Raw genomic sequence first — 15,728 nt, 5'->3', positions numbered from 1 at the left:
TCCAGGACATGGGCTAGAGTAACAGGGCTTGCTCTTACTCAGAAGGGCAAATCCAAGGAAAGTATGAGGTCAGGTAGATTCTCCAATGGCCTTTCTGCTGGAATGAATTGCCATCTCACAGGTCTTAGGATAGCCCAGCTCAGGGGCAGTGGAATCAGCGGAGCCTAGCACCCTTACATTAGAATTATTCTGCAGGCTCTGCCTGCACATAAACTCTTACATGCTGGGGGTTGCAAACAGAGGCAAAAGTGGGACTCAAAGGAGCTGGAATGGGCCTGGAAGAAGATAGGTCCTTCCTTCCCAGCCTGCAAGTGGGTGCCTGCCCTTCCTCTCTTCCCACCAAGTCTCTGTACCTCCCCTCATCCCTCCTGTCCTAGCTGATGGGAATTATAAAGGGAAGCCCAGGTGAGAGTGACCTATCAAATAAAAGGAAAAATTCAACACCTATTGAAGATGCAACAGTGAATGATAAGTAGAAGAATGAGGCATGCCAAGAGGCTCCTTACTCCCTAGGTGGTTCTCCAACTCTGAGTTTCTTTGCTATTCTTCTTCCATAACCAGGTGCTGGGCAATGGAGCATAAGGAGAGGAGCAGTGCAGTGAACAGCAATAGCTGATGGTGCAATCCTGGACAATTTCCTGCCTGCTCTGGCTGGCTTAGTTCTGGGTTTACTTCTGCTGGTTTTGTCCCCAAAGTTGCAAATAGGTTGTCGACCAAGTATAAAAAGACCTGGGGAACTTTTGATACCAAAATCCTTATTTTCTCCGGAGCCAATCCATGAATGTCCCTCTTGAGGCACCCATTGAGAGACTAAGCATACAGCATACAATTTGTTCATGAGGGATGCAATGAGGTGAGAGTACCTTATGACATGGGCTAGATGCCTGCCCAGTGTTGGTCTGTTTGTGCCTTCTTATTAGGATTGGCAGAATTTGATTTTTATTTAATTTCCACAGATAAAAATGCTTTAAAATAAACAGATATTATTTTTATTGATTTACATTTCCCATAGTTGCACAAAATTAGGGAGGGGTGGTTCAGACAATTATTTAGTGACAGTAGACATTGAGAATCAAAATGTTAAAGCTTTAAAACTGTTAGAACACAAATTGTCAACATCACATGTCAAAATATATCAAGTAAACATCCTCAAATCAAACTCCAATAAATTCCCAAGCAGCATTTTTCGTACCCTGCCTTGCTGTAAATTCTAATAATCACTAATGGAAGAGAGAGAGAGAGAGAGTGTGTGTGTGTGTGTGTGATGTTTACTGATAAAAAATGAATCCTTCCAAGCCTACCTATAATATACTGGCAAGATCTGTAAAAGATATATCCTGTGAAGGCCATCATACAGCTGTAAAATGAGAGTGCCAGGATTACTAGTGGAATCAGTCCGTGTAGTACACAAGCTGTTAAGACGCTCTCCTGATAAAACAGTGTTGGACTGCACTGCATGTATGTGTGCACCTGGATTTACAGTACCAAATCAGATAGGAGCAGTTCAAGCAGTGGAAAAATGAACCTTGTAATGCTGTCAAGGTGAATAGGCTCTATGGGAATGGATCCAGTAAGTGCTGATCACACAAGTTAAAGCCACTTACAAGTTGTCAGAGCTCTATGTTCATGCTTTTTCTCTGCAGGATATTAAAGATGGGGGGAGAGAGGGACAGAGGGAGAGAAAAGGAATCATATTACACGTATATTGCTTATTTTACACTGATCTAGTTCATGCACAGTGATTGAAGTGCACTTCTTTCACATGTCAGGGCAAAAAACAACCCTTCACCCCTGTGCGCACACAAAAAGAAACTGCTTCAAATGCACATGCTATCAATACATTCCATACAACAAAACTGTCTGAAATGTGCAATATACAAGTATTATTAGATGATACAGTACATTGTTTTGGTGTTCAATTAAGGCCAATGTCATGCAGGAAGTCAAAAAAGATGACCATTCTGGACTATCTTAGCCTTAAAAAATAAAAAAAATCCTATGAATGAATAAAGAATACAAGTCATTCAATTAAACTACAGTTGAATGTTTCAGCAATGTCCAGGCAGAATACACTTGCAGGGCTCCTTAGAGGACAAGTTATATTTACTCATTTAGGGCTTGGTCCTCTACTGTTGAAGTCAGTGGAAGGTGTACCTCTTAATTCAGTGGCAGCAGGAAAAGGACTTTATATTTGAGAAAGCATCTATCCTGAGTTTAGATGCTGTACAAGATTGAAAATTCAAACTATAATGTCAAAGAAAATTTTAAAGACAAGGGATCTCACACCAGGCCAAAATACAGCATAGCCCATATGACAGTACAGCTCAGTGTTCCTTTGACTTTAATGGCACATTAATGAATAACACCTGCACAGCACATGTGGTGGAGGATCAGAAGCAAACAAGTTAAAAAGCATAATAGCACCCCTGAGCAATCTCCCCCACAAGGTTGTTCTTCAATTTTAAGTTATAAGAGAGCAATATAAAATTGAATGGAAGAAAAAAAGGGAAAGAGATAAGCAAGTTTTTCATCTAGGAAAGCAGCTTCAGTGAAAACACACTCACTTTTTCAAAAAGGGGGGTATCTAAGGCTTTTTAATGTAGAGGTTGTTGCACGGCTGTAATAGCGCTATGGAGTTGTGGCAGGCTTTTGTGATAATAAACTGACACTTACTGTATCATTCATTTTTTTAAAAAAAAGTCTTCAGATATACTGGACCAAAGGTTATCTTTATTTAAAGTAAAATTGAGAGTGAATTTAGCCCTCCTGAAAGCTGGGGACTAAAGCAAAGTTAGTCACATTCTCACAGGCAAGTGCTGTGCAAACATCTTCCCAGAACAGATCTCTGCCAATATACCTCAGCCCTGGATTTAAATACCTCCCTGATTTTCTACCTCTATAAAAAAAGATTATAATATTCTAAACTAATGGTCCAAACATGTCAACTTACATTTAATGAAATTGCAATATCAGAGTGGAACATGGGAACGGGCTTTTTGGTTTGTTTTTAAATAAGGACAGTCCTGGGCCTCCAATGGACTGCTAATTTTGGTTAATTGGATCAAAGTCCATGATTTGGTTTGGCAAAGTGTAAACACCCGTATGTACAAATATGTTGGCTTCTTTCTAAATGAACCAAGGTCTCCCGATGTTAAAGGCTGGCAATAAAAAAATTAGCAAATTCACATATAATTAACCACCATGTGCAAGACAGACATCAGCAGATCGAACTTCAACTTTTAAAAAGAACAGAATCCAAAGTCAAGTCTCTGTTGCTCTATTTTATCCTTCATTCACCCTCTTGTGCCTAGATGTTGCATAGACCTCAAAGTATGCATTATATTCCACATGCTAGGCAAAATATTGCTATCATTAATGGTGCTCTAAATCCAGACTATCTCCTAGTAAATGAACAGATACACTCTGGATTTCTGTAATTAAGAGCAAAATTTAGTGCCTTCTGCATTAAAATAAATGGACAAACTCAGGTGAGCGAAAGTAGAGTCTGATCCTTAACAGAATGATTTAGCATTGGCAGTGGGGGTGGAAGGCAGTCCAGCTAGGTCAAAGCTGTCACATTATTGTAGTATGTACTGTACGTGTGACTCTAAAGGGCATATCTGGATGCCAAGCTATTGTAAACGCACAAATCAAAGAATAAATGTAAGCACAATAGACCATGAGCCAACCTACCATTGTATTGTGCTGAGAAGTGGGAGTCCTATGGCCACAACTCTCTTGCGTCAGCAGAGAAACTGGCTGAAATTCCTCAGCGTGAGGCTTGTTGGGAAAACTCACATGTAAGGGAAGGTGAAAGGCTGGGAGCCCGTCACTCTCCTCTTCTTCCACTTTCTGTCTGCTTGTCACCATGGCTACCTCTCCATCTGCTTCCCCATACGGAGAGGCTGGTCGCTTGGAAGACATCCTGGAAGGAACAAAAGAGGAGAAAATAATGAAACCTCCAAATAAATCCTTAATGCCGTCATTGTGTGGTTAGGGGCCAGTGTAACAGAAATGCCTTTTTTGTGCTGGCAGAGAGCAGGAAACCATCCAAATACCACTGCAAAGCATACACAATCAGGAACAATGGCCAAGCAGGTAGCAACAGAACAGTGCTTGTTTATTGTGAGAATAACACACTAATTCAGCACTCTCTTGTACTCTGGCTTCTTAAACATGAAAATTCACCTAAGAACACTGTATAATGAAATGCAATTCCTTTTTAAAAATACCCATCTAGTTTTACATTTTGCAAGAGCCTACAAAAAATTGATCATCTCCCAATGCAAACTAGCATCAACTTAGCTTTTAAGGGACAATAATCTGTTTTGTTCTAATGATATCCAAGAAAGTAAAGTAAAATTAAAAAAAGTTTTCAAATTAAAATTTGTGTGTTTCTAAAACCACCTAACAAAGGGAAGGGTAAAATATAGTATTGTTGGAAGAAACTTACAAGGTTCACAAGTCTGCTATTTATAAGCCTCTAAACAGCTGGATGCTTAAGCTATCTAAACTGCTTGACATTACAAAAATTGGGTTCTAAAGACTGAAAGAAGAAGATTATCTGTCAGGACATCCTATAGTTCCAATTTAAAGTTGCATCAGAAATATCAAAGCAGAACACAGAGAACACAAACATAAAACATATATAGAAAACCACACCCAAACTTTCACTCAAAACTTGGACCCCCTAAAAAAAAATTAACAAAATAGTTCTGTTAACTTTCACACCCTTCTGCATCTCCTGTTTTCAGAAGAGACCAGAAAAATCAAAATGCCATGAGAAAAAGCTATAGTCAACATGGTATTTCCGTCCAAACCAAGCACTAATAAAAAGCTCACAAGATAGCCCAATCCCATGAAATTTCCAACCTGGTTTTCAGAACAGAGAGTTCCAGATAAGTATCCAAACACTGGGGACTTACCCAAACCTTCTGAGGTTTGCCATCACTAATTAATTTACCACTGTTCTTGAAAACCAAGGCTTGTGTGTGGCATGACGGACCTGTGTTCTAACAAGAGGCATCTGTTGTAAGGAATGGAATCAAAAGCAAGAATATACTGATTTTAGAGGCAGGAACCCATTCAGCCAGGATATAATCATGGGGCGGTGGGGTGGACAAATAAACCAGTTATATTACTGAAAACAATACTGCTACTTAACGAAAAATGGATATTCATGAGATAGAAAAGTGAAGATTACAAATAAAAGTTATATGGAGGAGTTCAACTGAATAGTAGAAGACTGCTGCTTCTCCAAAGTGTAGCAATTATGATGCTAATTACACCTATTTTTACACTTCTCAGTTAAAACCTGTGTTTCAAAAGTCCAGCAGCCTCTTGCACCACATGTGGGGCTGCTGTGATATGAAGCATGTCCATACGATTTGGCATATTGAACACGAAATGGTTCTTAGCGGCAGTCAACTGGGTCTGAAAACAAACTGCAACTTTAAACAGTCCTTTGTTGTAACTTATTTTGCTTTTCTGATCTCATTTTGAGTTCTGTCCCCTAAACCACGTTAGATTATATTAAGAACTCAGAACCCCGCAAAAAACCCACAGAACCTACACTTAGTTGCATATCTCCAGTCCATCTGAACACTCTCTATTATCTATATGTAGAGAATAACCTGTATTTTGTCTTACTCCATTTGTTCCATTATTCTGTTTGTCTTGTTACATATAACATCACCTGAATTCTGAACTCACACAATCTGCATGCCTGCTCAAAAACATATGCATATGGACAGAGTTCATCAGATAGACTCTTGCTAAAAGTACTGTATGCTTAGCTGAGATGGCTGTAAGATCTTACAGCCATGTCTGAAGTCTCAGGACCCTAATTCCCTGCTGTAGAATCCATGTGAGTTATTCATATTCTGCAGCAGAAGAGACAGAAACCTGTATTTAAATGTTCAAAAGTGATTCTGAGTGCCTGTTTTTGGTTACTCAGTTTTAGATGCTTTAAAAAGAACTTATTTTTAAGGAAGTCTTACTGTCTGAATATCAGGGCCCTTTATGGTGTCTCAAGTTGGGCATTTGAAAATTGAGGCACTCAGAAACATTAGTCACTTTTGAAAGTGTAGGCCCTAGATTTTAATGTAGCTAATGCCATAGAAAAGTACTGTAAGCTACTGTCAAAATTCTCCACAGCAATATACATTGTGACCCTTTTAGCCACAGTTTGGATCCCTGATCTGAAATGAGGGTCTCTTCCATATACTCTGTACCCAACTTGTGTGAAGAACTTTCACGGGCGTTAACATAGAATAAGCGCAAACGATGTCACACAGTTCCACTGTGTAGTAGGGAGAGGGGAATCTGACAGCATTTAAAAGTTCTTCTACTAGCTCCACTCCTGAATATATGGCTCCCACTACAGTGCTCAATTAGCTTGCCAGGATTCATCACCACCTCCTGCTGGCCACTGCTTCCAAAGGGAACAATTTAAGTTCTTACAGGAAAATATAAAGAAGGGGAGGGGAGTGGAGAAGAGATAGGTGACACATTCTTATTTATTTTTAATACATAATACTATATTTTTGGTCCATAACACCATGGGCCAGACTCTGAACCACACAGCGAAAGGGAGAGGACACAAGAAACTTTCTTCTACTTTACCTGGCCCCCATAAGGTCCAGTCACAGTTGCTAAGAGTTTGACAGAGAGCAAGGACTGATCCCTTCATGCTCTACCCATCCTAATGCAAGAGTGACAGGTAAGCAGGTGGGTCCACAGTCCTGCTTCCAGTCTTCACTGGCTTGGAGACTGAGTAGGACACACACACGAAACTATCTGCACCATTCTGAGGTGCACTCTCTACACACCTATCATGTGCAACAGGGAGTTCAGGGTTGGATTGTGTCTTACTGGCTGCAGGGCTCTGTCCTGCCCTCTACTTGAGCCAATGTAAATCTGATACAATTTGGCCCTGTAATAATATTATCACCATCTTTAGTATTTAACACCAATCCTGTATAATAGTATTTACTTTTTCACTACATATAGCTAGGAAACTCACACAAGTAAAGGCAAAACATTAAAACTATTCCAACCTGAAACCCCATCCTAAAGGGCAGAAAACGTTAGAGGCTGTAGCAGCAGAAAGCATCAAATTGTTCTGATAGGTTCATGGGCAGAAAACAACATGACAAGTTGAGTTCATTCACTGCTAGTCTTTTCATTATTTTCTCAGCTTTATTGGTCCCTATTATGAATCTTGAAGACTCCACACTTTATATCTTTGAATTCTCTCTTTCTCCCCCGCCCCCCCACCTCACATTTTGAACATCTTCATTTTCCTACTGGGCTAATGCTATATTAAGTGAGATTCCCATATCCTTTATACAAGTAAACCTGAGCTCCAGTTATAAATAATATACAAAGAAAAATGGTTAAATAGATAACCTTTGTTGCTCAAAAACTTAACTCTTTTACCAGGTCTATTCTTTTCCTAACCATTTTTTTTTAAATTCGGTGTGGCAAAGAATATACTGATATAACACAAAAATGCAACCATCTTGGGCCAAACCCTCAGCCAATGGAGAGTTACTTACATCAACTTACACCAGCTGTTACTTCTCTGAGCTTTGGTTCTCAGTTACACCAGTGTAAATTGTGTGTTCATACTGAGAGCAAGAAATAGGCATAGCTGGTAAAGACACCTAAACAACGGACCAAATTCTGAGCTTTGATGCACACTTCTCTTTGAAATCAATACATTTCTGTGCAAAGACAAAATTTGGTCAAAATAATAGTATAACCACTGGTAGCTAAGAATTGAATCAGAACTGAATTTTTGCCTATCACCAATTCATTTCACCCAATATAAGCACAAAACAAAGCAATATGATAATAATTTTCTGACACAGAGCTGAGTCCACAAAGTTCAGAATTGCACTCATACCCCAATGCTCATGTGCATTTGGATTCAGTTTTCAGCTAGTTGTAGAGATAGGCTTGAGTTGGATCCATGTTTGATCTGAATTCATCCAAAGACTGAAGTGCAACTGAGGATTTAGATCTGATGTTCCAGTCCAGACCCATTACTAATTCACTTAAGAGGATCCTGTTCTTTTAGGAAATGTATCTTGGTTTGGAATGCAGAAAACACAATTAGCAGTTTGCTGTCAATAGTTACATTTTTAGTTCACCAAAATTTTATTCTTCTAACTCAAGGTAGGCCAAAATATGATCTATACCATACTATGCATGTGAGCTATCTGACAGCAGTAGGTTCTTCTTGCCTTCACCTCCACCTGTCCATTCACTCTCCCTCAATTTATCACTTATTCTTTGTAGATAAATAGCATCAGGATTTCAGTCTTAAAGTCAAAGGGAGTTTTGCCATTGACCTCAATAGGGCCAGGATTTTCCTCTAAGAGAATAAATGCTATGTTGCCTCCAAATGCAACACTTTCTCCTCCACTTTAGGGAGTGCTAGTTCAGTCAAACCACTTCAGTGCACCGAAAAGTACAAGTTAATTTCTTCTAGATACATTTGAATTTAGTTCATGGAAAATACAGTCTTTCAACAGGCTACACCTTTAAACAGAGGCCCATTTAAAAGTCCCTCACTATATTTCAATTCCTTCATTTGGTTTTGGATAGTTTGATAAGTAATTGCATACCCTAAACAAATCCACAGAGGCAGCTAATATTCAAGGAGATGGTGCCCTCTGGTATATAACCAACATCAATCCCAATTCAATTGCTTATGCCATAAAATTATGAAACTCTAATCTTGTTACATTCAGCAAAATACCCCAGAAACGTTTCAGATATCCACAAAGGCTTTTGAAGAAATGGCTTATCCATGTCTTTAAAAGTGACAAACACAGATGTGTCAGGAGAAAAAGATATGAGACTGTAAATCTTAACTTGTTGGGGAAATAATTAAGGGATTCATCAATCATTACACAGCTAACACCATATATATACAGCCAAAATCCCATCAGCTGCCACAACCTACAGCAATCTACAGGTTTAAAAACTCCCAAAGTCCTTCTGTTCTGACTATTTATAAATGACTTTGTATAATCTAGCATTAAGACCTGTAATTATAAAACAGCATTAAAACAGGCCTGCATAGTTATGGATAATTATAGCTGGTACACTTTTTAAAGAAATAAAAAGCTTTTCCATTCAAATGCAGGCTTTGCCTTTTTGACAGCTCCAAGTCCACAGGATGTAGAGATGATTTAAATTGTACGTCAAAATTTTGACTGTGCAAGACTTTTTCTTTTTCCCTTATTAAGAAAGGCATTGTTGTTTTCTCACCATAACCAGGCATGGCAATGCCTGACTGTAGTCTTATATCTAGTTTCCAAATCAGCACGAAAATGCTCACTTCCTGAGTTTCTTTGCTTGCTAAAAGCTAAGTCCTTCTCATGAGCAGAGTTAAAACATCCAAACCTCTTTCGTGGATAGTAGATAAAAAGCTGCATTTTGGGGCAAGAATGGACACACAGAAAAGGCTATCAAAGTTCTCACCTTCTGCAAGAATTTAGAGGTAACAAACTAATAAGGAGATAGTCGCATGAATTTACTCTCTAAGGGCCTGATCCCTAGCTAATTGAGATCAGTGAAAAGACTTCTACTGACTTCTGGGGGCTTTGGATCAGACTGTGTTCAATCTTCTAATGACAGCATGAGACCAGAGGAGAAGAGCAGAGACTGCAATGGAATCTACAGGGGCATTTTCTTTTAGTAAATGTAGTACTTATAGAAGGTGTTCAACTGGGATCCCTGGAGACTCTGCTTTTCCACAAAACAAGTACAGATTTGGCTTAGAGTTGGGCACCAATATAACGTTATATATCTATATCTATAGATATAAAAATATATATATACACACACAGGTCAGTGACAGTGCAAAATTCCCCACATACTCACCAACATATCTCACCTCTGACCATATTTAGATATGAGAAAACAGTTCTGTTCCCAGGTTCATTCAAGCTGTCACCTCTGTAGAAACTCCCAACAAGGGCTCCAAACTCATGTTAATTACGGTGGTCATTTTGGCACCAAATTCCTCCCTGTTTACTTCCACTAAGTAAGTAGTGCTTTCCTAACCAAATAGCCCTATTCATGTCATCAAGATGACCTGGGTAATAGAGCTATTACTCAACACAAGTAAAGTTGGAAGAATCCAGCATTTTGTCCCACCAGGAACTGTGCTGTTATCCCATCTCCTTCTACACAAGTCAGTGTAGTCTGCTGGATCTGTCCACCAGCTTGGATGCAAAACAGTCTGCTGTGCCCAGCTCTTCAAGGCAGGCTCTCTTACACAGATGCAAAAAATGTCAAAAGGTAACAAAAGTGACAGTCTGGACCTGGACTGATACTGCAAGGTCCTCTGCCCCATACCAGTAGCTCAAGGTTCACAGCCCTCTCTTAGTCTCAGGGGGACCATAGGACTTAACTGCCTTTTGCAGCTATCCAGGGCTGTTGAGGGAAGTGTTTGTCTTTCTCTGTCTCTCTCTTACAGAGCTGAGTCCCCCCTTCATATCTTCCAGCTGGGAATCAGAGCCACTCATTAGCTGCATCTGCTGATTCCCAAGCCTGCTGGGCTTCCCTTTAGGCCAGGGCTTGCTGCTCCCTGACTCTGCAAGCCCCTCAAGGAGCAAAGTGCCCTGCTACAACTTCTGACAGATTTCAAATAGTAACTATGTTGAATCACTTGCAGTCTGGCTTGCAATTTTTCACTGAAACAGTTCTGCAGTTAAAAAAAAAATTAATCAACTAAACTGTGTGCACAAGAGTTAGAGGAAAAATATGTCTCAGCTGTCACTCATACTGGGACATAATACTCTATTAATTATTACTTTCTAAGAACATATCAATCAGCTACCTTCTTCAAATACATGTATGTTACAAAAATTTTATTAAAAAAAGTTTTGAAAGGTTTTGCCTTTGCAGTGAATAAGATGACTCTTAATTAATAAAAACTAAACTCACTGAGGTGGAGACTATATAACAGTCTTGCATAAAAATTATTACAGCAGGTACAGTAGAAACCACTACTATAGTTAATTTTGCCTAATGATTTCCAAATTTAATTCTAGTATGTTCACTCATTCTTCTCTTTTCCAAAACATTCACTTTTCAGGATTGATCTTTGACTGAGAGTGCATTTTTTGTTAAATAATTCAGTTGTTTCTGCATCAGAGCAAGGTGGGAGTGGTGGAGGAAGACCCTTTCTCCATTTTTTAAAAAAAGGGCACAATTTTAATGTACAACAGCCCTACTGCCAAAATAGCTGGAAAGACAGCTGATATTTATCATATTTATTCTTTTTGAGACTTGTCTCTGAGAATCCCAAGGGAACATGGTTTCAATTTGACTGCAGGTATAACTAGAAATAGTCAAAAACCTTCCACCAAAACTTTTTTGTAAGTACAAAAATTTTCACATGAACGTCTGCTTTACTTGAAATTTTCTATTTTTAATTGGGAATGTGAAAAACTGATAGAAGAGAGGGATCAACGAAGAACTGAAATTTTCCACTGAAAACGCTGACAATATTTTATACACCTCTACCCCGATATAACGCCACCTGATAGAACACAAATTTGGATATAACGCAATAAAGAAGTGCTGAGGGTGGCGGGGCGCTGTGCACTCCAGTGGATCAAACCAAGTTCGATAGAACGCAGTTTCACCTATAACGTGGTAAGATTTTTTGGCTCCCGAGGACAGCGTTATATCGAGATAGAAATGTATTTTGTTGTTGTTGACATTTTCCATGGGGGCGGGGAAACAAAACATTGTCTGACTAGCTCTCCATGCTGCATACTGCATATCCACAGTGTATTCTGCTGACCTTGTGAAGCGTACAGCTAATAAAAGGCTGGCTAACCTAGTTAAGAAATAAACTGGGTCCTGCAGTTTTGCTGAGGCTAAGAGCCCTTGCCTCAACCACTGCATCCTTTATAAGGTGATGAAGGAGCTCTTCACAAGATGCCAAGCTCCACTCACCTAGTGTAGACCTTATGTAGTTCTTATTCATCTGTAGAACTCAAAGAAAGGTATATATTATTTTACACTGTGCCTAGCTGCGGCACAGCAATGCTAAGTGACTTGTGCAACATCACACAGCAAACAAACATCAGCTTGAGATCTGGCAAATTTATTATACTGCAATGTCTTGTACTGTATGTTAGTTAAAAGAACTAAAAATCTAATACGATAACCAGAGTACAGAAACAGTATAGTTTCTGTAGGATTGGACTTTGCCTCTGCAGATGGGTACACTTTAAAAGATCAAGCTTCAGAATTTGGACTTTTGCAGTGCTCTAAGCAAGAGAAGAGCCCAGTATTCAAAAGGCATCTACAATCACAGTAAACACACTAATGTAATGGTGCCGTGTCAAACACGATGAGCATCTATCAGCACAAACTCTGAAACAGCAGGATGCAGTCATTGTTGATGTTTCAAGTAAACTGAGCCTGATCACTGGCTTCTTTCATGCAAAGAGTCTCTGCTTGGATGATTTTGAATTAAATCCACAAACTCACTTATTTTCTAGTATGTCCTCTAAATTAGCCCTTGCCTCATTTTATTTCTTTACTGTTTATACCTCTACAGCCCTTTCCCTATTAATCTTTCCACCTAATAAGCATATCTTATTTTCTTCTCTTTCCTTTTCCTTTTTAATATTCATCCTTCTACCACAGTGGAAACTGCAGGTTTTGGTGTTTGTATTTGTTTTTCCTGTAAAGGTTTATGAACTAGTCAGCATTGGACTATGGAATGTCACAATCCCTACAACATTAGGTAAGCGTCACTCCTTTGCCAGCTGAACTACAAATTGGGATCAGATCAAATAATTAAACAATCAAAACACTGAAACCTTTGGAGCTTTATTGTAGAAACTGCTTTTTGAAAACAATGAAAAACAATATTTCTCAGTCAACCTCCAGTTTCAGAGTGGGAAAATTGTGCTCCATTCTGGAAGGAGTCTATTCATCTTTCTCCACATACATGGACATATAAATAATTTCCATTGACATTAGTGTCAAATGCAGCAAAACAGTGAGTCCTCTAAAAGTTTGACAATTATGAATGGCTTACGTATTACAGAGAAATGTGAGCCCGCACAGGTTTACTTTGAAAGACTAGTTGTTATTAAAACTTTTGACTCTGCAAAATTTTGGGGGCTTACCCTTGCTCCTCCATAGTAATTACTTAATCAAACTCAAACCAAATTCTTTACCAGCATAATATTAAACAATGAATAATGTTAGTTAGAATCAATATTAACAGCAACAATTCCCTACTACCAGAAGCCCTGATTTCAGTATGATGAGACTTTTTTTTTGACTCAGAAATCTAGCAAGAGATTGCCAGTTTCCCCCACTATTCCATGCTCTCAGACCCATGAAGCCATTGCTTAATACTGTGATTTCCAAACAAACAGCTGCCAGGTTCATGCATTAAATATTTGATCACCAAGCAACAGACACCCCCCCACCATCTAGATACACACTGAAACCCTCTGATTTTGAAGATATTCTTATTTATTTTTAAAATAATAACCTTCCCTATCAGAAGTCCTCTATAAATGGAAATGAATTTGGAACATCAAAATACACAGAAAAAATTCTGGAGTTTTATTCTACTTTGCTCTAATGTAGTTCCACATCCAAGTCCAGTATGAATAGTTTCTGCTATATTTATGTGTAATTCTAATAAACATATACATATAAACTACATATACAAGTCTTCCCTGAATGCATATTATACACACACTTTAACACTTTTGCACCTTAACTATAGGTTTCGCTCCAACTGTCATTATATACATCCCACCTGTAAGTGCCACTCATATCTATGACATTTATAGAAGAAACATATATAATTACAGAGTGACACCTATATATGTAAGTGAAACATATATTTCCACAAGGGTTAATAGTATGTCTGGGTGTGTGTGTGTGCCTGTGCGTGCATGTGTATATGTGTATGTGACATTCATGGCCTGATCCTGCACCATTAAAATTAATGAGAAGTTTACTATCGACTTAAATGGGAACAGGATTGGGGGTTCAGTGAAATCTTGTGTATGTATTTATTAGAATTATATATTATAGGCAGAACAACACTTCAGTTAAAGTGCCTAAAGTGTTTTCATTCTAAGATGTTATTTTCAGCTCTTTAAATTTACATTTTTGTTAAACTCCTTGGACTGATATTTGGCAAATACTTCCTTAGCTGAGGAGCAAATATTTTTGGAAAGACTGAGGGGAAAAATCAATCAAGCCAATTTTGAAAATAAAATAAGCAGGGAAAATGTCATTTCCTCCCATTATGTTAAAAATACAATCGTTTTGTTTTGTTTTGTTTTTTTGAATGTAGCATCTCAGCATTTTGAAGTAAAATCTTGAAATCTGGCAAGGAAATAGGTCTTAAGCCCTAGATGTGCCTTTCAGAAGTTGGTAAAATTATTGCAATTTGTTAAAGTCATGTTTAAATAAAATGATTTTGTTCAGACACACTGAATTTTGTAAAGCAAAAGTTTAGCATTTTCCACACATTCCACTGGTTCTGTGCACACGTGTCTCTTAAGATTATTCACAGAGAGTCATGCCTCCTTTCCTTCAATAGGGGGACTGCACATGGAATAAAATAGCAAAGTACACAAAATAAGATAAGGCTCGTTTCGTTGACTGCACATATTGTCAAGTGCAGAATGTTCTATTGCTGTCTTGCTAAGAGTTGAACATGCTTTTATTAGATTCTCCATTTTTCTTTTAAAAAGACTTAGGTAATAACAAAAACCACAATGTCATCATCCAATGAAAAACTGCATTGCCATGCATACGACCCTTTGGGTCAGAGTTTTACTTGCACAAGAACCTTAATTTTGTTATCTTCTGACTTCTGAGTCTCTGACATTGCAACCTTACTGTTTTCATGAATATACATACTCCCACACACATATGTAAATGCATTTCACATATGTGCATGGGCTCCCATTGACTTCAGTGGAAACCCTACATGCATCTGTGGATAGTTTTTTGGGGGTGTTTTCCCCCCCTCTCTTTCTTGTTCTCTCTATAAATAAATAAAAGTTATGTATGTATATAAACATGTGAATGAACGTGTATGTATCTGTGTATATAATATATATATACACACACACACAAACATGCACACACAACTGTAAAAGTACCTGCCAAGCCAAGTTTCAGCCACAAAGACAAACATTTGTAAAAGTTATAAACAGCTGAAAATGGCCCCTTAGAATGTACCTGAACTATAGGTGTTGTAGTGCTTATAACACATATACACACACACACACACTTAAGAATACATAAAACACACACACACAAGTATCAAATGTGAGCCATATGTCTAGAGACAGTGTAACAATCCACTTGAGCACTGTGAGAAGCTTACCTTGAGCACTGTAAGGAGTGTCTACTTCTATTTCTTTATACAACGTGTGGTACAAAGAAATAAAACACAGTTGTTAAAGGTGTTCACGTTAAAATCTTTGGCAGTAAAAGAAAAAAAATTCTCAAGGTCAGTATCTCTCACTCCAGAAAAACTCAAAGGAAGTCTGCCATTCACCCTTCCATAGGTACTTTGTCTACCTTCATGTCTGTTGTTCAATAGCAATTCCCATAAAGCTCCACAAAGACCCAGCTGTATAAACCAATGCTGTCAAAGAACACAGTTAAGGGATGGATAAAACAGGGAGGGGTGTCTAACATGT

The 15,728-nt window shown here is 38.4% G+C and overlaps 1 protein-coding gene across 7 annotated transcripts in view; it reads right to left on the bottom strand.

Annotated features, from left to right (window-relative positions):
• Positions 1-15,728, bottom strand: part of SOX5 (SRY-box transcription factor 5) — an 881,700-nt gene that overhangs the window by 329,523 nt on the left and 536,449 nt on the right. For 5 of the 7 annotated variants that reach the window (XM_075069816.1, XM_075069799.1, XM_075069812.1 and 2 more), the window contains one exon: positions 3,694-3,925. In XM_075069816.1, the coding sequence (XP_074925917.1) occupies positions 3,694-3,924 (231 nt within the window). In that variant the 5' untranslated portion in view covers position 3,925. The remainder of the gene's footprint in view (positions 1-3,693; positions 3,926-15,728) is intronic. The other 2 variants (XM_075069820.1, XM_075069824.1) reach the window with 1 other exon arrangement.

This window comes from Chelonoidis abingdonii, chromosome 1, assembly GCF_003597395.2.
Source record: "Chelonoidis abingdonii isolate Lonesome George chromosome 1, CheloAbing_2.0, whole genome shotgun sequence".
Taxonomy (NCBI): Eukaryota; Metazoa; Chordata; order Testudines; family Testudinidae; genus Chelonoidis; species Chelonoidis abingdonii.
This window is presented reverse-complemented; position numbering and strand designations above follow the sequence as displayed.